This window comes from Macrobrachium nipponense, chromosome 33 (assembly GCF_015104395.2).
Source record: "Macrobrachium nipponense isolate FS-2020 chromosome 33, ASM1510439v2, whole genome shotgun sequence".
Classification (NCBI taxonomy): domain Eukaryota; kingdom Metazoa; phylum Arthropoda; class Malacostraca; order Decapoda; family Palaemonidae; genus Macrobrachium; species Macrobrachium nipponense.
Window position 1 is genome coordinate 34384964 of NC_087219.1, and position 25335 is coordinate 34410298.

Consider the following 25335-nt stretch of genomic DNA (forward strand, 5'->3'; position numbering starts at 1 on the left):
CTAGAACCACCGAGCATAAAGATATGCTCGAGCAATTATATTTAGGCGAAACGAATTTCGGTAAATATAAAAGTTGAAATGGTGTTGTCGTGACAAAACCATAAGCATATAAAATTGAAACAAACTCCTGGGAGGTTGCAGGCAACCCCGAGTTGCAGTTCAATTAGAATACTTCTCGTCTAAGTCGCAATCCATAGAAAAACTAGGATATGCGCCTACCCCTCGGACCATTCAACTGCTTAGTAGAATCATGTCGCTGAGGTTAATATACGTAGTATATTTATAGGATTCTGAACAACGATCTCCATCCTAAATTCTTTCCTTCAAGAAAACAATATAAGGATTGGAGATCGACCACCTTCGATCTCTATCAAAGAGAGTGAAGGAGAAGTCTTCCTCGAAGGAGAGCTTCATGGTGAACAGAATACTAACTGCCTGAGTTGCCAGCTACTCCCTTACGAAGGAATAGTTATGATATTATCGAGCAAAGGAACTCTCAAGCAGGCCTATTTAAACGAAACAGAATTCGCTAAATACAGAAGCTGAGTTGGTGTTGTCGTAACAATACCTGAAGAGTTGTTCTTCCTCCAAAAACTCTTGGAAGGTTGAAGGGAGTGTCAAATAAATACATTAGAACCAACAGTTCTTTCGGCTTCTATCCGCAGAGGTAAATACGATATGCGTATATGACTCGACCCATGCGTTAGCAAATGACGCACAGATAAACTACGTAAGTATTGTAGTAATTTGAACATCGAATTCTCTACTATCTTATTTTCCTGGACGAGGAAGAGAGAAAGAAAGGAAAACGACTGTCCACGTTCTAATGAACGAGACTTTTAAAAGAACTCCTTGACTCTTTGCCAAGACTCTTTTCCAAGAAAAAGGGAGTAACATTCGAATAGAGATCATCAAGAGAGAACCGTGGATCGAAAAAGACGTTCAATGTTCTTATGATATTGGACAAAAGACTTCCTGGATAGTCTACAAGTCTTTCTCTTAACACCGGATGAGCCTCTGAAAATGAATGAGAGCTCTTCCGAAATTGTTAATGAGTTTATCCGCTTAAACGATAAAAACGTTAAAATCTATGTCAATGAGAACTACCCCATTTATGAGGGGTCCCCCACTTAAATGACAATGGGGAAAACGTCCTGACTTGACAAAACTATTAGCACTTTGCTAATAGGGGAAAACCCTTTAACATGACCGAAAGTCACCCAGGAATCCGAGTATATACAAATCTCCCGATTCTCAAGAAATCGATGAAGAGGAAAGAGGATAGAAGAAAAAATTCGGGTATGTCTCTCCGCTAACTCCGAATCCTTTTAAAAAATTTCTGTAAAGAAATGTCTTCAACAGCAAATAAGACGCCTTCAACAAGTCTTTTCTCTCGCAAAGCGTCCTGCCGAGCTTCCACCGAAGCGTCCTGGCGAATGTCCACAAAAGCGTCCTGCTGAGCGTCCTCAAAAGCGTCCTGCTGAGCGTCCTCAAAAGCGTCCTGCTGAGCGTCCTCAAAAGCGTCCTGCTGAGCGTCCTCAAAAGCGTCCTGCTGAGCGTCCTCAAAAGCGTCCTGCTGAGCGTCCTCAAAAGCGTCCTGCTGAGCGTCCTGAAAAGCGTCCTGCCGAGCGTCCTCAAAAGCGTCCTGCTTAGCGTCCTGGAAAGCGTCCTGCTGAGCGTCCTCAAAAAACGTCCTGCTTAGCTACGAGCGTGTCTTAGCAGAGAACACCAAGTCTTCTAACGACGTTTCAGAGAGGAACTCGTTGAGCGCCTTGATGCATGCAAGGCCCGCCAAGAGGCGTCCTGGCGAGCGACCTTGCCAACATCTCAATGTTATGACGAACCGCGTTTTGCGTATGACATTGAATATTTTTAAGGGACGTCCTGATGCGAGTCTCCATGGAGAGGCCGCACGCTGCTCCTGAAGTGTGTGAACACTAAAGGAAGACGTATGGCTTTCGCCTTCCCGCAAGGTGCTTGTCGACCCGAGACATAAGTGGTTGACTATGCAAAGCAGCTTGCCGGCCGTCAAACTTATCAGCTTGCTTTCTCGAAGTAAAGCGAACGTTACATAACGTATACGGAGCGCAATGAGGAGAGGGGACGAATACTGAGTTGCTTCTCCAAAAGGTGGAATCAAGAATGTCCTTGATTACCAAATTCTTTTGGCATGCTAGCGAGGTTGAAACAGCTCTAACTTCATGAGCGTTCACTCGCAGGAGGCTCAAATCACTCTTCTGGCAAGATGAATGAGCCTCCTTAATAATGTACATGATGTATACATGAGCGGGTCACTCGCAGGAGGCTCAAATCACTCTTCTGGCAAGATGAATGAGCCTCCTTAATAATGTATAAATGATATATACATGAGCGCTCTCGCAGGAGCTCAAATCACTCTTCTGGCAAGAATGAATGAGCCTCCTTAAATGTCCCTTAGAAAAAAGAGCCAGTGCATTCTTCTAAAAGGGAAAATGTGGTCTCTTTACTCTTTCATCCTCTCGTGACGAGAGAGAGGACGTGAAGCGTCCTCTTCTCTAAAGCTTCTTTAGGGGGCGCGAGTCCTTCCGAGAGCTCCAACCCCTGTGTGGGGAGGACGCCTCGGAGGACGAGAAGCAATCCTTCAAGATTCGTGCACGTGCTCGATCTTCGGCAGCCTGGGAAGCGACAACAGGACCTGCCGAAAGGAAGCCAGATCAGCATGAAAAACCCGTAGCCCTCCTTCGGCTTTTGACATGCCCTCTCCCTGGTTCCTGGGAGTCCGACAGAGGTCTAGGCCTAGAGGCGTTATGGGGCCGATCTGACGTTCCCCCCTAACGAGAGAGAGGACGTGAAGCGTCCTCTTCTCTAAAGCTTCTAGAGGGCGCGAGTCCTTCCGAGAGCTCCAACCCTTGCGCGGGGAGGACGCCTCGGAGGACGAGAAGCAATCCTTCAAGATTCGTGCACGTGCACGATCTTTAGCAGCCTGGGAAGCGTCAACAGGTTCTGCCGAAGGGACGCCAGATCGGTGGGGAGCCCCCGTAAACCCTCTTGCGGCTTTCGACATGCCCTCTCCCTGAGTCCTGGGAGTCCGACAGAGGTCCAGGCCTAGAGGCATTATGGGGCCGATCTGACGCCCCCTCCACAACACAAGGGACACTACACTTCACAACACTGAATGGAGAGCGAGCACTTTAGTCTAAGATTACTTGATGTAATCCTCTAGCAGACACTTCTTCTAGGCCCGTAAGCCATACCACAGGGTTAGGCAAAATAAAATCTACAGGAGGTTAGAAGGTTCATTATTTCTAACTTCTGTTTACTGTGGAGGAAAACTCCTGATTCTAACACGCTCTAAAATGCGTACATGAATCCTCCTTCTTCCGTAATCAGTCACACCTTACACTAATTACATTGAACTTATGCAAAGAAAACAGTAAACGTCATCTATTCTAAGCGAGTGTCTACCGATTTCGGTAGCCTCACCTACCATGCAGACAACAAAGTCTGAAACTAGGCTAACTAGCTTCAGACATCAAATGCAATGAAAAAAATTTACGCTAGCGTATGCCTAGCCACAATCCAAGTTAATAATCGAAATAACAATTAGGATACTTAAGCGGCTAATGAAGTTTTCAAAATCCTAGGCGGAGGTCTGTAAACAGTTGTTTACCGACCGGCGACAGAAAAAAATATGAATAGAAAATGGGAATAGTTCCTGATATCCGCCTCCCACGGCGGGAATGGGTACTACCACCGGTCGCCCACTGCGTGTGCCGCGAATTTTTAAATTCTGTCGGACTTCGGAAAATACAGCTATATATATATCTGTCAGGTAAGTTTCATGAACAAAACTAAAAACACAGAACTCTAACAATCAACAGCACCAGTAGACAGCCAGAACCCACCAACAACCAATTCAGTCATTAACTATCCATACAGCAATTACACTCTCTCTCTCTCTCCTCTCTCTCTCTCTCTCTCTATCTCTCTCTCATCTCTCTCTCTCTCTCTCTCTCTCACAGATTGAATTGTCAAATGGAACTCCATAACTCCTCCATATTTCCTCCTCTGTTACATTTGACAAACGTCTCACTCACACACACCCACACTAAATAGCCTTCCGCAACACCCACGGATGCTCAGATGCAGGTCCCCTGGATCTTGTTTGAGGGCCCTCATACACACTCAGTTACACCGCCATCAACTTCTCCCAGATCACTTCCAGTCAGACTACCATTACCATTTCCCTCACTACCATCCCCCCAAATCCCATTCATTATCTCATCTACCCCTTCTAACTCTTGTCCGAACATCTCTCGTAACTCTGCCACCAAATCTCTTACCTCATTTACACTCCTGCCAAACTCCCGAAGAGACTCATTCATACTGCCAACTACATCCTTACCACCTGATTCCCTTCCCGGTGAAGTTTCACTAAGCCCCGACAATTCAAACACATGCACTACAAGCAATCATTCCTCCCCTCAAAGTCATCTGTATTACATGCCTTATCCACCATTTTTACCCCAACACTAACCCCTCTATCATGCAGCTCACGTTTCTCCCTTTCATTCTCCTTCCTTACTTTCTTCCCCTTTCTTCCATATTTAACTAACACTAACTGCCGATCTCCCAGACCCATGTGCTCACTGATGCTTGGCTCACATTTATTCACCCTCAACCACTCACTCATCACATTCTCCCGAACATACTGCGGTACTTCCCTCCACTTACGGAGCTGGTTATGGTGTGCCCTAACCTCATCCACACCCCCATCTACTCGCAATTTCCCCAGCACATAACTCAATCCACTCAGTACCACTCCCAAAATCTCAAAAGGCCCTTCATCATTTCCTGCATCATCTCTTGCACTGCATTCATCATTACCCCAAATTTTTCATCCATTTTTTCAACCATTCTCTCGTCCACCCCTTTCACCTCTTCTTTCATTTCCACTTTCGCACTCCTTAGCATTCCTCTCATTTCCTCTAACTCGCTCTGCAGCTCCTCACACTCTACCCTCAACCTCTCATTCTCCACTTCCAATCTTTCCTTAGCTTCCCTCGCCAACCATAACTCCTCCTTCAGCCTATCCACCTCCTTTAACCCTTCCATCCTCACTTTCTCCACCAATCACGCAACTCACGCCCCAATCGTCCTGCAGCTGCCGCACCAAGTGTCCCTGTTCGGGCGCCAAAAAATAATGTGTTGGGATCACAAGCTAAAAAAAAAACAAGTGGCAAAACCCTCCCCACATTAACCTAATCGATCCAGCTGCCAAACCCACCCTCAGTCACACTTTCTTCTTTACACAACAAAATACAGCAGGACAATTGACCTACACCTATACAAAAAAAAAAAAAAAAACACATGTACTTACCAACCCCAGATATTCCAGGGCTATCCTGTGCTGTCCACTGTTGAGGTCACAGAGATATAAACAACCACAAGCCAAAACCAAGAGCCACAACCCAACAACACAATAACAACAACAACAACCAAGGACCATAACTCAACACAACACCCAAGGACCACAATCCCACAACTCAATAACACAACAAACAAGGAACACAACCACAACTCAACAACACAACAAACCAACAAGGAACACAACAACAACCAAGGAATGCAACCACAACAAAAGACCACTGCACAACCAATCACTAACACAAAAACAACAACACAAAACAAAAGGCAACACAGTCACCCACTAACAACACCAAGAAATCAAACAACAATAAAGACAACAGCACAGGCACAACAACTCTAAGCAAACAATACTAACTCAACAATAACTAAAAACAGGCGCTATCCCAAGACTGACTGAAAAAACACTAAAAACACAGAACTCTAACAATCAACAGCACCAGTAGACAGCCCAGAACCCACCAACAACCAATTCAGTCATTAACTATCCATACAGCAATTACACCCTCTCTCTCTCTCTCTCTCTCTCTCTCTCGTCTCATCTTCGTCGTCTCTCTCTCTCTCTCTCTCTCTCAGACGTTGTCAAATGGAACTCCATAACTCCTCCATAACATAGGGTACACAATGTAACTTCCTTTGAGACATCTGTGCCTCTTATTTCTTAATTCTGTACAGTTGTGCGGTCACTGACCAGGTTTCACCTTGTACGCTCAGGAGTTGCCAAATCTCACAGATTCCTTACTTACAATCTCTGATTCTAATAACCGGTTACCAGCTTCACTTGGAAAATATTCTATTGTTAAGACCTCAGGTTTGTTAGCTATGAAAAATACAAATTGATTTAAAGATTAGTTATATTTTAAAGCTTAAAGAAAGGTTTCTCATCTAAGTGCATTAATTGTAAGTTGTTGCATTGAGACTAAACAAACAGTGAAGAAAGAGTACTTGGTTTTCCCATCCATGGATCTAGGTACATGCTCTTTATTTGTCTGATAGATAAAACACTGATAGTATGGGATATTCAAGACTGGGAATGTGGTCACTATATGATTGATTGGTTTCTATGAAAATTCTGGTTTTATATCACACAAAATCTGTTTTCAATCTCTGAGTTGCATTGCTATTCACATTTTACAACCTTGAACACTCAGGCGCATACTCTGACGAGATCGTGAAGACACAGAGGAAGTCATACTGACACACACACACACACAGACAATGAATAAGAGGGAAACACGGCCAAAACAACTGGCTCGGACGGCGAGTAAGCAACCATGTCACTCCCCAAGGCGGTTAAGAAAAAGACAAACGTGGTGGCGTTGGTTCCGCAGTCTTTGACTAGCTTTCACCCAGTATGCACATGCGTTGCCAGATTTCACAGATTCCTTGCTTTACAATCTCTGATTGTTTAACTGTTTTCAGCTAGGCGCTTGAAAATTACCCTTTTGTTAAGATCTCAGGCTTGTTAGCTATGAAAAATACAAATTGTTTTAAAAATTTGCCATTTCAGGCATTTCCTTTGCTCTCTAACTACGTAGCTATCCAGCTTCCTTAACTGTACCTTGTTCCAATTTTAAGAGCAAGGCTCATGAGACTTTAAAAATGGGACTTGTTTTATAATAATAATAATGTTAAGCTTAGCAGCTGTCTAGTGCCGATGTTGCAATTTGCTTTTGGAAGATAATCATAGTACGTAATACAAATTAAACTTTTCCACATGTCTTATGACATTTTGTTAATATTTATTTTTTTTACTGCCAGGTCAGAACCTCAGAGTGCGATTGATGGTGTACCGTTTAAATTGGGTTCTAAGATTATACTAGAAGGTAGTTTACAAGTAGTTGATTTAACTTCAGCTGCAGAAATGATAGAGAAGATAAACATGTTCAACTGGGATGATTACGAATACGATTTCCAGTTGGAACGAAGTATTTTACAAGAATTCACCACAACTGAACATGAAAACTTTGTAGAGTAACAATGCTCAATAAATTCGGTACAATGTAAAGTACTCCATGCCTTTTGTATGTGAACCAGTCACAGTCCTTTGGTTGTTTTGTCAGATGAAAAACTGTGGTGTGACATTTGTTTAGCAAAAGAAGCTGTTTCTGGTCCGCAGTATATTGACTTATCTGTGATATTTAAGTTTTACTGGTGTATGAAATTTGTTACTTACAGATTATTTCAATTTATACAGATAGTATATAACTACAAGGCAGATACTCTATTACATAGTTCCTGTGGTATAAAAATAATGTTTAAAAACATTTAACCTTGGTATGACGTGGTAAGGAATGTAATTCGTGATTTGTGCACTGCCCTATACAAGTTGTTACATGTACAGTTGGCTTCAAGAATTTTGCTACACAGAGCAATTTAAGTAGACTTCTTGCATCTCTACTGTACGTATTGTTACTTAATTATTAATATTTTGTTTGATAAGCATGTGTTTTCTCGTGTTCAAATGTTTTGTGACATTTGACGGGCAGCATTGTCAATGTGGGATTGCCAGGTGTCTCCTTTGCTGGCTGTGATGTGTGCCAAGATTCGTGAAGCCAACTGTACAAAAGAAGAGGATTTAATATCATTTTAATATGCAAATACGTAATTTTTTTTATGTAAATCTTTATTAGGAAGTACATACTAGTTAAGAGAAGCTTAAACTAAAGTCCCCATTATCAACAAGTTTCATCCTGTTTTTTATTTGTTTTCACTTGAAAGGCAGTCCCTGGTTATGGGGGGTGTGTGGCCGATCTGCTTTTGGCTGGGTGCTGATAAGGGAAAATTGCTATTAACCAAAACTCAGCAATTTATGGCACTTATGTCTCTGATATCCAGTTAATGGTGCAATATGTCTCCTATATCCAGTTAATGGTGCCATAAGTATTAACTTTGAACTCTGCGCATTATAACGCCATAAATCACCAATTTTGTACATGAACTTCCCTGACAGATATATACTTAGCTATAGTCTCCGACGTTCCCGACAGAATTTCAAATCTCGCGGCACACGCGACAGGTAGGTCAGGTGGTCTACCTTACCCGCCGCTGGGTGGCGGATGTACGAACCACTCCCGTAAGCTTGTCAGATTTTTCTCTGTCGCGGGAACGATAACAACTGTTGTCGGTTCCTCTCGATAGTTTTTTCGATTCTCGCTTGCCTGGAGTTAATTTGGACTTCTTTTGGTGACGTATTCGCTTTGTTTGGCTTGGCATACGCTGATTGTGGACCGGTTTGATTTTGAGTTTGATTTTCTTTAACGATGTCTGATCTAGAATCGGTAGTTAAAACTTCGGTTTTGTTTAGGGTTTGCGTGAATGAAGGATGTAAGGTGAGGTTGCCGAAAGCTTCGGTAGACCCCCACACGGTTTGCATGAAATGCAGGGGGAATGAATGTCTTTTGCTAACCCTTGTAGTGAATGTAAGGGATTGAATGAAGAAGAATATAAGGCTCTCTCTTCTTATGTTAGGAAGTTGGAACGTGATAGAGTGCGTAAGGCTTCCTCTAGAAGTTCTAGCAGATCTAGAATGAGTGAGTTGGATGTGGATCCTAATAGTACTAACGTAGAATTAGAACCTTCTTCCCAAGTTGCAGCCCCGGCTCCCCGCACCGAAGCCGAAGATTCGCCTTCGGAGGCGGCAGCTCTGAAAGCCAAGAATCGTTCTATGGATCAGAAGATTCGTCAGTTGGAAGGTAAGGAGAGTGTTAGTGATCAGTGCAGTGTCCCCAGTGTTGTGGAGGGTGCGTCTGACCGGCTCCTTAGTGCCTCTAGGCCTAGACCTCTTCCAGACTCCCAGTTCCAGTGGAGTAGGAAAGTCGAAAGCCGCAGGAGGGCTAGGGAGAGCCCCCACCGGTCAGGCGTCCCCTCGGCAGATCCTGAAGTACGCTCCCAGGCTGCCTCGGATCGCTACAAGAAGGAGCTCCTACGCCAATGCTTCTCCTCTTCGTCGTCTCCCTCTCCGAAGAGAGGTTGGAACTCCCCGATGCGTCGCGCCCGTTGAAGAGGGCTTGGAAGGCTCCCTGCAGTCCTTTGGCTTCTAGTCCGGAGGTTTTCCCGGAAGAATCGTCGGTGGAGGCGAAGAAACCCAAGAAATCCTGTGATCGTTCTTCTTCTCGCGCTCCCGCGCTCGGCGCCTGCTTCCGAGGAAGAACAAGAAGATTCTCCTACGAGAGTACTCGCGGGACTTCAAGCTCAGATCACGGCGCTAGCAGACTCTCTAGCAGTTAGATCACGTAGGAAGAAGGACGTTTCTCTTCCGATCAAGAGATCTAGGCGCCGCTCTTCAGAGGATCGTTCTCCTTCATATGGGGAGGTTTCGTATGAAGGTGGCGGGGGCTCGCGTGGAGCGCCCTCGCGCGCCTGGCTCTCTTTCGATTTCAAGGCGCCAAACATCGGTAGGACGCTCTATGGAGAAAGAAGTTTTTTCTCCAGATTGGATTCCCGCTTCCGGTAAGCGCACTGCACCTGCTCATCACGCGATTTCTTCAACTCCCTCGCGTGAGACTTCTCCTCAGCAGCCTCAAGATTCTAGAAGGCGCCCTTATACAAGTAGGCGTTCTTCTTCCAGATGTCACTCTCCTCGAGTGTCGGATCGTGACTTCTCTCCTGACAGGCATCTAGAGTCTGGTAGGAGTCGTGTGCATGATAGACGGCCTACTGTTAGCCGCTCCCCGCAAGGTAGGCGCCAAGAGCCTACTGCACATAGATCTCCTAGTAGGCGCTCGTCTCTTTAAGGCGTCATACTCCTGATTATTCTCCTAGGGGCAGACAACAAGAGTCTTTCAAGCGCCCTTCTCCGTGTAGGCGCTCTCCCGCTTCTAGGCGCACTTCTCCTGACCGTTTGTCTCTTGGTAGGCACCAGGAATCCCGGAAGCGCCCTTCTCCCAAGTAGGCGCTCGTTAGTTTTGAAGCGTCCTTCTCCTTGAATGTTACCCTCTTGTTAGGACGTCAAGAGTCTCAAAGCAAGCAGCCCTTCTCCTAGTAGGCGCATTTTGCCTTCCAGTCGAACTTCCGTTGATCGTACGCAACTGGACAGGTATGGAGAGCCGCGCAAGCGCTCTGCTCTCGATAGGCGCTCTTCTCCTGGCAGCCGCTCGCCTCAGGATAGGCGCATAGAGTATAGTAGGCGCTCGCCCCCTCGTAAGCGCCCTGTGGATGTTTCCGAGGATTCTCGGAGTAGGAGCCCTACCTCTCCTTCGGCTGAGATTCCGTTTACCTCGAAGAGGGAGTCTCATCGTAGACTTCCCAGATCTTCTCATCGTTCTCCAGTGGATGTGAACTCTTCTAAGAGAGGGCGTTCTCCAACCTCTCGCTCAACTCCTGCTAGGATCCCTTCGTCACCTAAGGATCTTCCGCGCTCGCGCCTCGACAAGACGTCCTAGAAGGTTCGGATGAGGAACCGAACACTTCTGCTGCTGTCTCTTCTTACAAGAAGCTTACAGAGCTACTTTTACAAGTTTTTGGGGATTCCCTTACGCCTACGGTCCTCCTTCTCCTCACTACACTTTTTTCAACGGCGAAGACAGCGAAGAGTTCTTCTTGTGTGAGGATGAAGCCAACTCTTTCTATGAAGAAGGCACTGAGGAGTTTTGGTTCCTGGATGGCTTCCAAAGAAGAAGCGGGAAAACGATGTTCGCTTTTCCTCCTTCGAAGTTATCAGGACGCGCTGTTTCTGGTACGAAACAGGAGAGCCCTTAGGATTGGGTCTACCGTCTTCGGCTGATTCGGATTTTTCGGCGCTGGTAGATTCGACAAGGAGAACTGCCCTTAACTCTGCTAAGACGACTTGGGCAATGAATGAATTGGATCATTTGCTCAAAGGTATGTTTAGAGTGCTAGAAGTATTTAACTTCCTTGATTGGTCGTTGGGAGTCCTAGCCAAGAAAATTGAAGTGCCAGAGTCAATTTCGCCAGAAGATCTTATGTGTGTTTTGTCTTGTATGGACAAGTCGGTAAGAGACGGAGCGAGTGAAATCGCCTCCCTTTATGGGGCCGGGATCGTGAAGAAGAGGTCGGTTTATTGTTCCTTCTTAACGAAGTCGGTCTCCCATGCTCAGAGGTCTTCTTTGCTGTTTGCTCCTCTGTCTACTCAGTTGTTCCCGAAACATCGAGTGCAGGACATTTCGAGGTCACTTTCGGCCAAAGCCACCCAGGACCTTTTGGCACAGTCGGCAAGAAAACCTCGCCCTTCCTTCCCTACCAAGGCTAAGAAGGAAAAGGCAAGTGTTCGAGAACCCTTTCGAGGGGCATCTTCATCAAGAACCTCTACGTTTAGAGGTCGTAGACCTTCAAGAAGGGGTAAGACTTTCGCCAAGTCTGTTAAAGCCCCCAAATAACTTGCAAGTCCTTCAAACAACGGTGGGCGCCAGACTCTTAGAGTTTGCAGAAGTCTGGGCCCAAAAAGGGGCGGATCCTTGGACCCTTTCTATTTTGAGGAGAGGTTACCTCATCCCTTTCGTCGAAAGACCTCCCTTGACGACCATCCCAATGGAACCTGATGGCCAGGTACAGAGACCCCATCATGAATCAAGCTCTCCATCTAGCAGTAGATCAGATACTGGAGAAGGGGGCTATCGAACTAGTGACAGACCATCATTCATCGGGCTTCTACAACCGCCTTTTCCTAGTTCCGAAGTCCTCAGGGGGATGGAGACCGGTGTTGGATGTAAGCGCCCATGAACTTCTTCGTAAAAAGAAAGAAAGAACACACGATGGAAACGCCTTCATCAGTGCTGGCAGCACTTCGTCCAGGGGACTGGATGGTTTCCTTGGATTTACAGGACGCTTACTTCCACGTACCGATCCATCCTTCCTCGAGGAAGTTTCTCAGATTCATGATGGGGGGGAAAAAAAATTTTTCAGTTCAGGGCTCTGTGTTTCGGCCTCTCGACGGCCCCTCAAGTGTTCACGGGGATTTTGAGGAATGTGGCTCAATGGCTTCATTTGAAAGGGGTGAGGATATCCATGTACCTCGACGATTGGCTAATAAGGGCCAATTCAGAAGATCGTTGTTTGAAGGACTTACAAGTAACTTTAGAATTGACGAAGGCTTTGGGACTTCTCGTCAATTTCAAGAAGTCATCACTAATTCCCGAGCAAGAGTGTGTGTATCTCGGGATACAGATGAACTCTCTGAGTTTTCGGGCTTTTCCCTCGCAGGAAAGGATAGCCCGAGGATTCGAGAGAGTAACAACCTTCTTAGGGAAAGAAGTATGCACAGTGAGGGAGTGGATGAGTCTGCTGGGGACGCTCTCCTCTCTGGAGCAATTCGTTTCCCTAGGAAGGTTGCACCTGAGACCGCTCCAATTCTTTTTCTTCATCGGAATTGGAGTCGTCGTTCTCAGGATTTGACGTTCTCCCTGTCGTTATCCCAGGACATCAAGAAACATCTCTTATGGTGGACAGATCCCAACCTCTTTGCGAAGGGACTGTCTCTTCAATCACAGACCCCCAACCTGGTGTTGTTCTCCGACGCGTCGGACATGGGGTGGGGTGCAACGCTGGGAACCAGCGAAGTGTCAGGTACCTGGGTGGGGGACCAGGTAGCCTGGCACATCAACAGAAAGGAGTTGATGGCTGTGTGGTTGGCTCTGAAGGCTTTCGAGCACAAAGTCAGAAGATCTGTAGTGCAGGTCAACGCGGACAACACTACAGCTCTGGCATACATCAGGAAACAGGGGGGGACGCATTCCTTCTCCCTGTACGAGACAGCAAGAGCCCTTCTTCTGTGGGCAGAAGAAAGAGGAATCAAGCTTCTCACCAGGTTCGTGCAGGGAGAAAGGAATGTAAGAGCAGATCTCCTCAGCAGGAAAGATCAGGTCCTTCCCACAGAGTGGACCCTTCATCTGGATGTATGCCAGAGCCTGTGGAAGTTATGGGGCAGGCCACACATAGACCTCTTTGCCACGTCAAAGAACAAGAGGCTGGATCCTTACTGCTCTCCGATATCGGATCCAGAGGCAGTAGCAATAGATGCTCTTCTTCTAGACTGGAACGGACTCGACGTCTACGCGTTTCCCCCCTTCCTTCAAGATCCTGGGGCTAACCATCAAGAAGTTCGTAGAGTCCGATTCAACGAGAATGACCTTAATCGCTCCCTTTTGGCCGGCCCAAGAATGGTTCACAGAGGTACTGGAATGGTTGGTGGACCTTCCAAGATCGCTCCCGCTAAGGAGCGATCTACTCAGACAACCCCACTTCGACAGGTACACAAAAATCTCCTCGCTCTCAGTCTGACTGGTTTCAGACTGTCCAAAGTTTGGTCAGAGCGAAAGGCTTTTCAGCAACAGCTGCTAAAGCAATCGCAAGAGCGAGGAGACCTTCCACCTTGCGTGTATACCAGTCAAAGTGGGATGTCTTCAGACGTTGGTGCAAGAGGAAGAACATTTCCTCTTCCAGTACCTCTGTGACCCAAATTGCGGATTTCCTTATTTTCCTCAAAGAAGAATGTCATCTGGTTGTGTCAACTATTAAGGGATACCGCAGTATGTTGGCGGCTGTATTTCGGCATAGAGGCTTAAATATATCCGATGATAAGGACCTGCATGATCTTATTAGATCATTTGAAACCATTAAGCGTCCTCATGTAGTACCGAACTGGAATCTAGACGTAGTCCTACAATTCCTTGGATCGTCTAGATTCGAACCTCCTGGCTTAGCCTCTTTCAAGGATTTGACGAAGAAGGCTATCTTCCTTTTGGCCCTAGCTACAGCTAAAAGAGTGAGTGAGCTCCAAGCTATTGAGGGCAATGTAGGGTTTAAGGAAGATTCTATGGTGTGTTCGTTTCTTCCAAGTTTCCTTGCAAAGAATGAAAACCCATCACGCCCTTGGCCCAGGAGCTTTGAAGTTCGTAGTTTATCTTTTCTAGTAGGGGAAGAGCCTGAAAGAACTCTTTGCCCTATGAGAATTATGAAGTATTTCCTTAAGAGGAAGGAACAACTTAAGGCTAATCAAGATGTGCTTTGGTGCTCCGTAAAGGACCCCACTCGGCCCATGTCGAAGAATGCTCTTTCCTTTTTTCTGAGAAGCCTTATTACAGAGGCACATGTTGCCTGTAAGGAAGATCATTTTAGACTACTGAAAGTGAAAGCTCACGAGGTGAGAGCCATCGCAACTTCGCTTGCATTCAGAAAAAATATGTCTGTGCGGAACTTGATGGAGGCGACTTTTTGGAGATGCCAATCGGTTTTCGCAAACCACTACCTACGTGATGTAAAAATCACATATGATAAATGCTTCGCCTTGGGTCCTTTCGTATCGGCGGATTCGGTGCTGGGGCAGGGAGCTGAAACTTATCCTGTGTAAATTTTTTATATGTTACCCTATATTTTATATTGTTGTTTTTTGGTTGTCTGAAAGAGGTTGCAGGAGGCACCTCTTTTTGTCGTAATATTAACCCTTTGTATTTTGGTTAGGTGGTCTGGTGGGTTTTGGCTCCTTGCAGAGGTAGTGGTAAGGATCTGTTAGGTAAGCGGACAAGGTCCCTCTAACAGCATCCGACTTGGATTCTACCACAATAGGGGATCACATATCCCAGTGGTAGATCCGAGAGTCTTTCAGCATCAGGTCACGTCCTAGCTGTAGCTCTCCAGGCAATGCAGACTCAGAGATAGTATCTATGAAGTCTTCATCCTGAAAAGGTGAGAACCAAGGTTTTTATATCCTACAACATTAGTTGTTTCCCGTCTTACCTGTATTATTGAGCTGTCTCTTACCCTCCACCAAGGGTGCCAATCAGCTAAGTATATATCTGTCAGGGAAGTTCATGTACAAAAATGATATTGTTAAACTACAATAAAGTTTTGTACATACTTACCTGGCAGATATATACTTAGCTATAGTCTCCGACGTTCCCGACAGAATTTCAAATCTCGCGGCACACGCGACAGGTAGGTCAGGTGGTCTACCTTACCCGCCGCTGGGTGGCGGATGTACGAACCACTCCCGTAAGCTTGTCAGATTTTTCTCTTCCACCTGTCTCCTGAGGGGAGGCTGGGTGGGCCATTAATCGTATATATCTGCCAGGTAAGTATGTACAAAACTTTATTGTAGTTTAACAATATCATTTTTATGGTGCTAGACAAGATGCACCATAAAACCGGATCTCCATTAACTGAGTCCGCCGATAACCAGGGACTGCCTCTAATTTTATATTTTTGATGGGTTCCAAATCAGTGCTTGAACATTTTGAGTAATAGTGAAACAAACCAGTCTATACGCTTCATGTGCAACAGGTGAAGAGGTATTGCTCCTTCAGCAAACTCAGGCGAATGATCACTAGCCATCATTGATTTATGGTAAATTTAATATATTTTTCTTTAAATTCCCAAATTATAGTGAAAAGCAAATGACAAACATAGGACACAGATGCCTGAAAGGGGCTATTCTGTAAATGAATGATAAAAAAAAAAAACTTTCTGTAGATAGTTTTGCCATTTGACGACATAGACAATATATTGTAAATTACAAATCAAAAGCTTTTATTGGTAAAATGCCATCATCAGTAGTACCATTAACCCACCCTAGATGAGCACACAAATGCTGAGCTCAGTAGCTGTGAACCTTGGTTCAAGTAAGCTGATACTTTCTCTCTCAACTCCCTCTTTGCAGTCCAGTGTTTTCCCCAAGGTAAGTTGAGAGTGTTAACTTAGTACACTGGATTAAATTTAGTACATTATAATAATGGTAATGGTCACTATAATGAAATACTGCTCAAGGTTTGCATGCAGGACCAAATAGTAATTATCTCGTCCAGAACATTGACCATCACGCTGAGGCCTTTGATGAACAAGCTTAGGCAAGATCTCAGGGGACTGGTATTTGTTGTGGGCTGTTTATTCCACTATCAAGTGGAATTATCACCTTAGACACAAAGATAAACTAGGACAGTTAAAGAGTTAGGCTACTGTTGCTTTGCAGGGACAGTTTTAGAAACCTCCTCCACTTACCCAAAATCTCTTCATTTAGGGAAAGGTCCATAAGCTTTTGATGGAATAGTCCTCCACAAAAAGCTGAGCTGCATCAGAGTAAGGGAAGTTTGCAGTTTGTAAATTTGCCAGTTGTTTTGATATATTGCTCCATAATCATATAGTTTGCATATACAAAGTAGTTTATCTTACAGATAAAGCCATTACTGCCCACTGAGATTTACAGGGTTTATAATCGGAGCAAACGTAGTGCATACAACAGTAAAAGCAGCAGAAACAAGTGCGGGATTAGAGAAATGATAAATATGTAAAACTGTGTTTACATTTTTATATCACTTTCCTTTTCCTGTACCAGTCAAAATAAGCATTAAAATGAGAAGGCTTTCCACATGCTGCTAACTGGCATATCAGCCATATCCATAATTTATTTGGATGTAAAGGCTTCTATAAAAAAAAAAAAAGTTTACATACTGTGGAACACTTGAGTCATGTTTTGCAGGTTATAGATATTATACAATATAAGTCACATACACATTGAAACCAACTTTTTTTAATCAAAATTTTGCACTGCATTTTTGTAATGCTGTGGGCCACATTATTGCATTGGTATATTTGAAACTGGTTTTCAGTAATTTGAAGAAGTTTTTAAATAGACTTGCTTATTGTAATCAATTCCTGTTTATGTATAGAAAATGGTTTTGCAAAAAGTGATGCAAAATTTTAAACTACGCATGAAATATTCTAGATTATTTTCTTGTTTAGTTGATAGTGTGTCGTTCAAGCTTTTAAGGTCAAACTAGGGAGAAGTAGCAATTTCATGACTTGAATTTTTGTATTTTTTTAAATACTCAGCCGGCAATATGTTATAGTATTCATATTTACTATTATTGTTAAGGATTACATTTTTATCAATGTGTTTCAGTCAAAATGCTGTATTATCAGAGTGGAGGTTAAATTCAAGTGAAAACAAGTTCTTCCTTTTGATTATGTATTGAATTGGGAATACTCTCCCTGTTTGAAAAGTCTCTGTCGTATCAGAATTGCTTCATAAGCTATTCAGAAGCTTTATTACTACATGTTGCATCCCTAGCACATTTCTTGTATACACTACTTGATATATTTTGTTGTCATTCAATTCAGCCATAAGTCTGTATTGTCTTTTAAATATTACTTGGAGAATCCCTTGAAATGTCCCAGTACTAAGCATATGTTTTAATTAGAAGTCAGTGGTGATGCAAGTTACGGAGACACTCATTTCTGTGTAACTTCCTGCTCTTAAATCTTGGAAGTCTGCTTTTGCTGTTTTCATGATGCACAAATGGTATATCATATAAATGTAACGGTTTAGATCATGTCACAATTTTCCTAACATCAAAGGGTGCTAAAATATGTGTGTGTTGTTGGTGTTAAAAAAATTGTTTGTATTGAATATTGGGAATAGAATATAGTACTCCACAGTGTGTGTCAAGTCCAGACTTGGTACATTGTCAAACACTTACATTTCAGGTCCTCTCAATATATTGTGAGAGAAGGCTACATACACTGTCTTTTATGTGATATATATAGCTCATGACTAATGAGCTGAACTTTCTCATCTTGATAATATGTTTCTAGAATGTAAAGCAAATCAAGGATGGGCCTGGATGCTTAGAAATCTGTAACATTATTTATGGACTAATTGGATCCTAGATTGAAAGAGTGTGTCTGTGTGAAAGAGATCCATGAAAGTTTAAGCATCCAACTGAACACTTGATCATCCTCACCCATTTAAAGATAAACTTCAGTCCATTCAGTGACCTCAAAGCAACAAGCTGTCAGTCCTATTCTTGATGAGTCTCTTGATTTCCACTTTAACCCTGAAAGGACATCATGACATGGTCAGAAACCCTTCACTCCTGCTACCCAACTTTGCAGCTGTAACTAACAATAAAGATCTGATGGAGTGTAGAGTAACTGGAAATCAGACAATAGAAACTAGAAATATTGATCGGATCATTCTCAGAATCTTATTTATGGATATGACAGCATATAGAAACCATACCTCTTCAAGCAATGGCCTCACACAAGCTCATTGTCTATCATGCTGGTTATTTTGCCATGTAGTGGTCTCGTTTATGAGACGTTATGTATTCCAACTTTACAAGAGGAGAAGGCTGATGGCAGTGAGTTAAGTCTCTTGAGCTAATGAGCATAAGCTGGCCCTCCTTCAGCACCAGTGGATAACTTGCAAGTAATTGGGAACAAACCAAAAAAGAAATACCCCTCATTGTAGAATTGCAGTCCTGTGCTACAGCAACAACTGGCCAATGGAAGAATCTAGAAGACCACAACAGCAAAGAAGAACCAAGCATGGGTATGAGGATGATGATGTGTAGTACGTATTACCAGACAAAAGTGTAATTCTTTACAAAGTAAAGGTAATGCATTCATTGTCATTTAGTTTGTATAAAGCATATTCATCTATTAAGTTTATTGCTAAAGGTGATAAATGTGCAAGTTAGCTTTGAATAATAATTTTTCTTGTGCATTATTCTTTACATTTAATTTTGAAGTCGTAGTAATTATGGCAGAATTATCTTGTATTCTGTGAATCAAAGGCAGTGTGATGTTTTAAGATTATAATATTAATATGTTACAAACTTTACCTTAAGTTTTTGTACTCATAAGTTTGAACAGTAAATTAGTGACAAGCGTAATACCATTTTGATTTGCTGTGTGCATTAGTTGACATCTAAGGAGAAAAACTAAAACAACTGTATCAGATAGACAAAAAGCATTCTGAAATTCCCTCGTTAGAACTTTGTCTTGGTCATCTGGTTAAACTACTATTTTTAGGTAATCTCACCAGAAGGAACTTGGTTTTGGTCATTTGATTTTGTAATTTGCCAAAACTTATGTGTTCATAGCACACAATGTACATTACATACTGTATTATCAAGTGCATTAACCTGCATTTCTTTTTGTTCAGATACTTTCACCATTGTTCTGAAAAATCCTGTGAACCCAAATAGAAATAATCCACGCATGAGTCATAATACTCTTGTAGTATTGCTAGCTTTAAGTAAGTACTACTGTAATTTCTCTGTAACATGTTTTGTCATTTTGCTTGTTTTTTATTCTGTTATTGTACTTACGAATTTTTTAAACTATTGTTAGTTCTTTTTAATTTTATGTTTTTAACACCAATCTTCCTTTAATTTTTGTATTGTGTAAACTTTTAATTGTAAATAAAAATAAATTTTATTTCCTAAGCAGATACTTTTGTTTTATTTCACATTACTTACATTGTGTAAATTTATTTTATAGATTATGCAGTAAAACAGATGTTAGAAGTCCGAGGAGGAAAGCTGCAAGAACGTTATAACCAGGGCAGTTGCAAGTCTTAAAAAAACTCAGAACAGTGGAACTCTTACAGAGTGCACTTAATACTTTCTGTTAAGAAATGGCATTACAGAGCCTCAGCAGTGCTTGTAGTACTTAAGATAAATGGCTAACAAATCTTCAATACCTATGGTACCCTCCAAGAACAGACATATTTTTTGTTAGAGATTTAATTTTTGTTTCCTGTATGATTGACAGGTACATTAAGTTTGTGATAACAGTTCTTTTTATTTAAACCATCTGCAAAAGCTTTTCTCTTGTCCTCATGAGATTGTCATTGGTCATTGTCAGCTTATTTTTAGTTGCCTTTTATTTGAAACTAAATTCCACACCATTCATCTTTTCTCATTCTCACTGCAATGTTGAATGGTTTTTTGGTGTCAGTGATTGAGCTATGGTCCTAAATATGTTGCCTTAACAGTTTCAGTTTTTTCAATCTTTCACGAGTGGATCTCGTTCTTAGGGTATTTTTAGGTCAGCTTTCCCCTTCGGTGGGTTTAGGCTGCATCCACATGATTGAACTTTGTTCAGTGACATCAGAAGCGGAGAAACCGTGAGCAAAGTTTTGTATAGGCTTTTTCGTATGATTATCAAAGTAAAGAGGCTTTGCTCATTGCTAGTTAACATTGGGGGATGGGTTCAGAGAAGTCTTCTTATGTGTAAAGTTATGTTGTTCACCAGTGTCAATGAACTATCATTTCTGCGATTCCCTACATTTAAATATGCCCAAGGTCCTTCCTGCTCTTTGCCTGTATAGCAGTACATTTTCTTGCCTATCAGTCACTCTTGCTGCCATAAGCACCAGGCTCACACTGCTCAACTGTCATCGTTTGGACACCAGCATAAAAACCTTTACCAATCTTTGCTCAAGAAGAAGCAGTTTGATCGTGTGGATGCAGTTTATACAGTCTTGTGCACGTCTTCCTGCATTTCTATTTAATCCAGGTCTTCAGTGTACACTTTCTTTGTGATTTTCTGAACCACCTTACAAATCTTCATTTTGTGCAACTAATTTTATTGATCATCTGTTCCTCGTCCCAAATCACTTCTAAATAGGTACGTAATTTCATTTGGTCTTTTTCATCTGCTTCCCAACAATTGCTTATCCAGTTATTCATGTTGTGAAGCAGTTCTATTTCTTTGTATTATAAAATGCCTTTGCACATTAGCTTGCCATTAAGAAGGAATATTGTTTGGCACAAACTGAACTGCTCTACATGAGTTGACCTTTACAAGAAATACTGAGCAAAATACAAGTGTGGAAACTAAGGGTTTGGCCACAAACCTATTAAGCTACTCAAGGTAAAAGCAGTGAAGTACAAATGTCTTAATAGTGCACAAAATTTATATGATCTAACTGTCATCCTCACCCTTCTGGATTGTATCTCCAAGATATTTCTGTGCCAGGCATTTTTATCCCATTCATTCTTCAGCTTATTCAAATTTTCCCAAGTTACAAGTTCCATGTCTCATTTTAGAACAAATCTCTTATGCCAACCCTGCTAGGAAGCTGATGTGACATGAAACTCGAAAGATGAGTGGGCTGTAATCTTGGCACAAAACAAATACCTTTCTAGTCTTGTCCTTATTGCAATGCCTACCAAACCATGAATATTATAGCATATGCCTGAAGGATTTGTTTCTTGTGGGAGATGAAATCTGGAGCCTGGGAAAGGTGAAGTAGTTTGAAAGGTTGGTGGAAAGAGGCCAATGAAAATGGGAGAAACAAAGTCTGACAGCAATAGAAGGCCAAAGGAAACCACCTATACGGACTCATGATGAGACCATAATAACCTAATTAAGTACATATATAAAAAACAATGAGATCAGTACAATCCATCTTTCTTTAAGAAAAATCTTGTAAGGAATATTAACAGGCACAATTTTTTCATATCATTTACTTCTCTATATACAAGATGGAAAATTAGAAATACGATAAATACAACATATTATAACTCTTAAATATCACTCAACCTTCTCTTCAGATTGTGGTGCATCTGAAGGAGGGGTAACAGTTTCTGCAGGAGCAGCATGTTCCGCACTATTTTCTTCTGCAGGAGTCTCTTCTGTTTTAGAAGTGGCCTCTGGTTTAGGGGTGTCAGCTGGGGAACTAGACTGTGCACTAGAAGAAACAAAACCTACAACCATATTCTTCACATTACCAATTTTTTGTGGGATATTTGCAACAAAATCAAATGTGTAAAACACACCACTGTTCCAGTAACTTCTGAAGTTTACGTTGACATCATCTGGTTTTGGCAGCAATAAGTACTGAAAAGAAAGCATTCTCAGTTTGTGGAAAACCTATGAAACGATTATTCACTACAACAAGATAGCAAGACAATTCAATTCATAAGCAATACAGTTCAAGATTATAGAGAAATCCCACCTTCGCATCATAACCTATCTGCTTCCTCCACCTTTCCAATATATATCAGACTTTTATGAAGTGATTTCCAAACCAATGTGGAGTCTTAAAATTTTAAAAATTCTCATTATATTACACAACGTTATTTTCATGCAAAGTACAAGCATAGAATACATACGGTGTATTAGAGTTTTCAATATTCAAGTTATCTGGGGTTGTTTGCACTGATGTGTTGTTAATATTCTGGTTTATTCAAATGGATATATTGTGAATTGTTTTGTGTAAATGGACAGGTTACTTTTTTAGTTGCTTAGATGGGCATGTGAATTTTCTGGTTGGTTAAAATGGATATATTGATTTTTTTATTTTTTAAATGAATGTGACTTTTTCAGCAGTTTCAATGGACTTGAGAGTTTTTGGGTTGGTTGAAAGGATATATTGTGTATTTTTATTTGTTTGTTTCAATGGACAAGTGATTTTAGTTGTTTCAATGAACAAGTGATTTTAGTTGTTTCTATGGACTTGTGAGTTTTCAGGTTGGTTGAAAGGATATATTGTGTATTTTTTATTTGTTTCAATGGATAAGGAAGTTTTTAGTTGTTTAAATGGACACTTGAGTTTTCTGGTTTGTTTAAGAGATGAGTTCTGAATTAACATCCTAACATAGTACTAGTACCTATAACTTCAATGCAACCTAGCAAGCATTACTTAAATATTACAGATCTGTTGCAATACCTTTTCTGATACTTTCTTCGTTCCTGGCATGATGTCATACAACCTATCATATACAGCAGAAGACTGGTGACTATTGCCCCATATCCCTTGGTCGATTGTGATGTACACTACTCCGCCACCAATGCCTACTTTGGTGGCAAACCTGTAAAAAGAAAAAGAAAAGAAAAAAAAAATCACAATCTCACGTACAAACAGTGAAAGTTCGTATTACATTCTTTGCCTGGAGCATTAAGAAAAATATTGACAAAAATTAAGTATATATATATAATTATGTAGTAAATAATACAATAAATATGAAGCACATATAATTATGCAGTAATAATAAAAATTTTAATGCATGCATTATGCAGCAAAAAATATGGCAGATATTAAGTATATAAAATTATGAAGTAAATAATACCAGATATGAGAAAGCAAATAAGGATAATAACAGAGAAATGGCAATTACGGAGAATGACAGAGAAATGCAGTATAAACAATTTCTTGAAACCTCAAAATATTATGAACATTTCGAGACTAGACTTGGTGCCTTCGATGAGCTCACTTTCACTAACCAGGACCTTCACACCAGTTTATCGTCGTGCAATCAGAAACCAGGGGTGTGTGTGTAAGTAAAAATAGAGAAGTGAAAGTGAATAATAAAAATAGAGAAGTGAAAGTGAATATAAACGCAATGACAATAGTGGACCCAATGACAAAATTCATGAAGGAAGGATTATTCGTTGACCCAATGACAAAAGTCAAGAATGAAGGATTATTCGTTGACCCAACAACAAAATTCAAGAATGAAGGATTATTCATTGACCAAATGACAAAAATTAAGAATGAAGGATTATTCGTTGACCCAACAACAAAATTCCAGAATGAAGGATTATTCATTGACCAAATGACAAAAGTCAAGAATGAAGGATTATTCGTTGACCCAACAAAATTCCAGAATGAAGGATTATTCGTCGATCCAATGACAAAATTCAAGAATGAAGGATTATTCGTTGATCCAACGGCAAAATTCAAGAATGAAGGATTATTCGTCGACCCAACAACAAAATTCAAGAATGAAGGATTATTTGTCGACCCAACGACAAAATTCAAGAATGAAGGATTATTCGTCAACCCAACGACAAAATTCAAGAATGAAGGATTATTCGATGACCCAACGGCAAAATTCAAGAATGAAGGATTATTATTTATCAACCCAACAACAAAAATCAAGAATGAAGGATTATTCGGCGACCCAACAACAAAATTCAAGAATGAAGGATTATTCATCGACCCAACGACAGAAATCACAGCAAGTCCACGTTGGTGAGTTTACTTTAGCTGGGCTCCTGTGGGGCAGTGGTAAGATCAGAAAGAGTCAAGAAGATCAACATCTACTTCGACGAGAGCTGGGGAATGCAAGCGACTAGCCTAGTGGAGATGAGTGGAAGTGAAAAAACTCGCTTGGTGGAGATCAGTTAATGTGAAAAAACTGGTAAGACATGAGCAGCAACTTTTCCGAGTTCCTTGTGGCAGTACAGTGTTTGAGGCGACGTCCAAATAAGAATTATGATATAATAATAATATCGTTTATTTCAGATATAGCCTTTGGCTATAGGCTACTACCTAGTAATATTAATAGATTTAATTAAAATCTTTCTAATAGGATATTCATATTAAAATTTTGATAACCTTCAGCTATATTAAGATTATTAATAATTTCTGATAGGTTACCCTAAGGATATTAATGGTAGGCTAATGACTAATTTATCGTAGCTTTAGGACATTATTAATCAAGATATATTATTAGTAATTAATAATTTCTCGTAGCTTTTGTTAATTTATATTAATTAATAAAGACACTGGCTTACTGAACATGACGCCTAGGCCTACATATCCATTTAAATCTGTCATGTCCCGACGGCCTGCAGCCTAACCACCCAAAAATAGGCGTAGAATATTTTTCTTGACAATTTTCATGTTCAAAAACACGTTATAAAGATTATATATATAATAAATTAATCAAGAACTTTGGCCTATCGGTTAGTAGGTAGGTATACCTCCACCACCGAACTGAGCAGCCTTAGCCTAGGCCTATAACCCTTACTCTTCCTATTTAAATGGCTACGAAGCAGACTTTCAACACTGGAAATTCATCTCTTACCATGCTGCTTTCAGTACTTTATTCATGGTGTAGGCCAGGAAGAGAGAATAATGTTACGACGAGAACTAGACGTTAGAGGCCAACCATTCTTTTAGCCTGATCACACTTGCTAAATAGCAGCTGGAGCTGGAGAAGGATGGCGCGTTCAGTTACACATTGCGAAGGCAACTTGACCGAATTCGTTCGTCTGGTTTTTTCAAACCTTTATTTGTATTGATAAATATGCTTTCTTACGTCTGGCGACGGTTTTATTTAAGTATTTGTCAGTAAATACACTTTATAATTACAATTTCTTCCTCTAAGTCTGGTGAAAATTTATTTATAAAAATTTATGAATAAACCGGTTTAAAATCTCCATACGAACAAACCGTAA

The 25335-nt window shown here is 41.5% G+C and overlaps 2 protein-coding genes across 2 annotated transcripts in view; one reads left to right on the forward strand and one right to left on the reverse strand.

Annotated features, from left to right (window-relative positions):
- LOC135203082 (uncharacterized) overlaps positions 1–8408 on the forward strand; it is a 49559-nt gene extending 41151 nt beyond the window's left edge. The window contains exon 4 of the mRNA XM_064232694.1: positions 7168–8408. Coding sequence (XP_064088764.1) covers positions 7168–7384 — 217 coding nt within the window. The 3' untranslated portion in view covers positions 7385–8408. The remainder of the gene's footprint in view (positions 1–7167) is intronic.
- A 13189-nt stretch (positions 8409–21597) lies between these two features.
- On the reverse strand, positions 21598–24988 carry LOC135203084 (MICOS complex subunit MIC13-like). Its single transcript, XM_064232699.1, has 3 exons — positions 24963–24988; positions 22820–22961; positions 21598–21987 (listed from the first exon to the last, which is right to left on the reverse strand). Exons 1-3 carry the CDS (start codon positions 24986–24988, stop codon positions 21682–21684), a joined length of 474 nt encoding a protein of 157 aa, XP_064088769.1. The 3' UTR covers positions 21598–21681.
- Between the last annotated feature and the right edge of the window lie 347 nt (positions 24989–25335).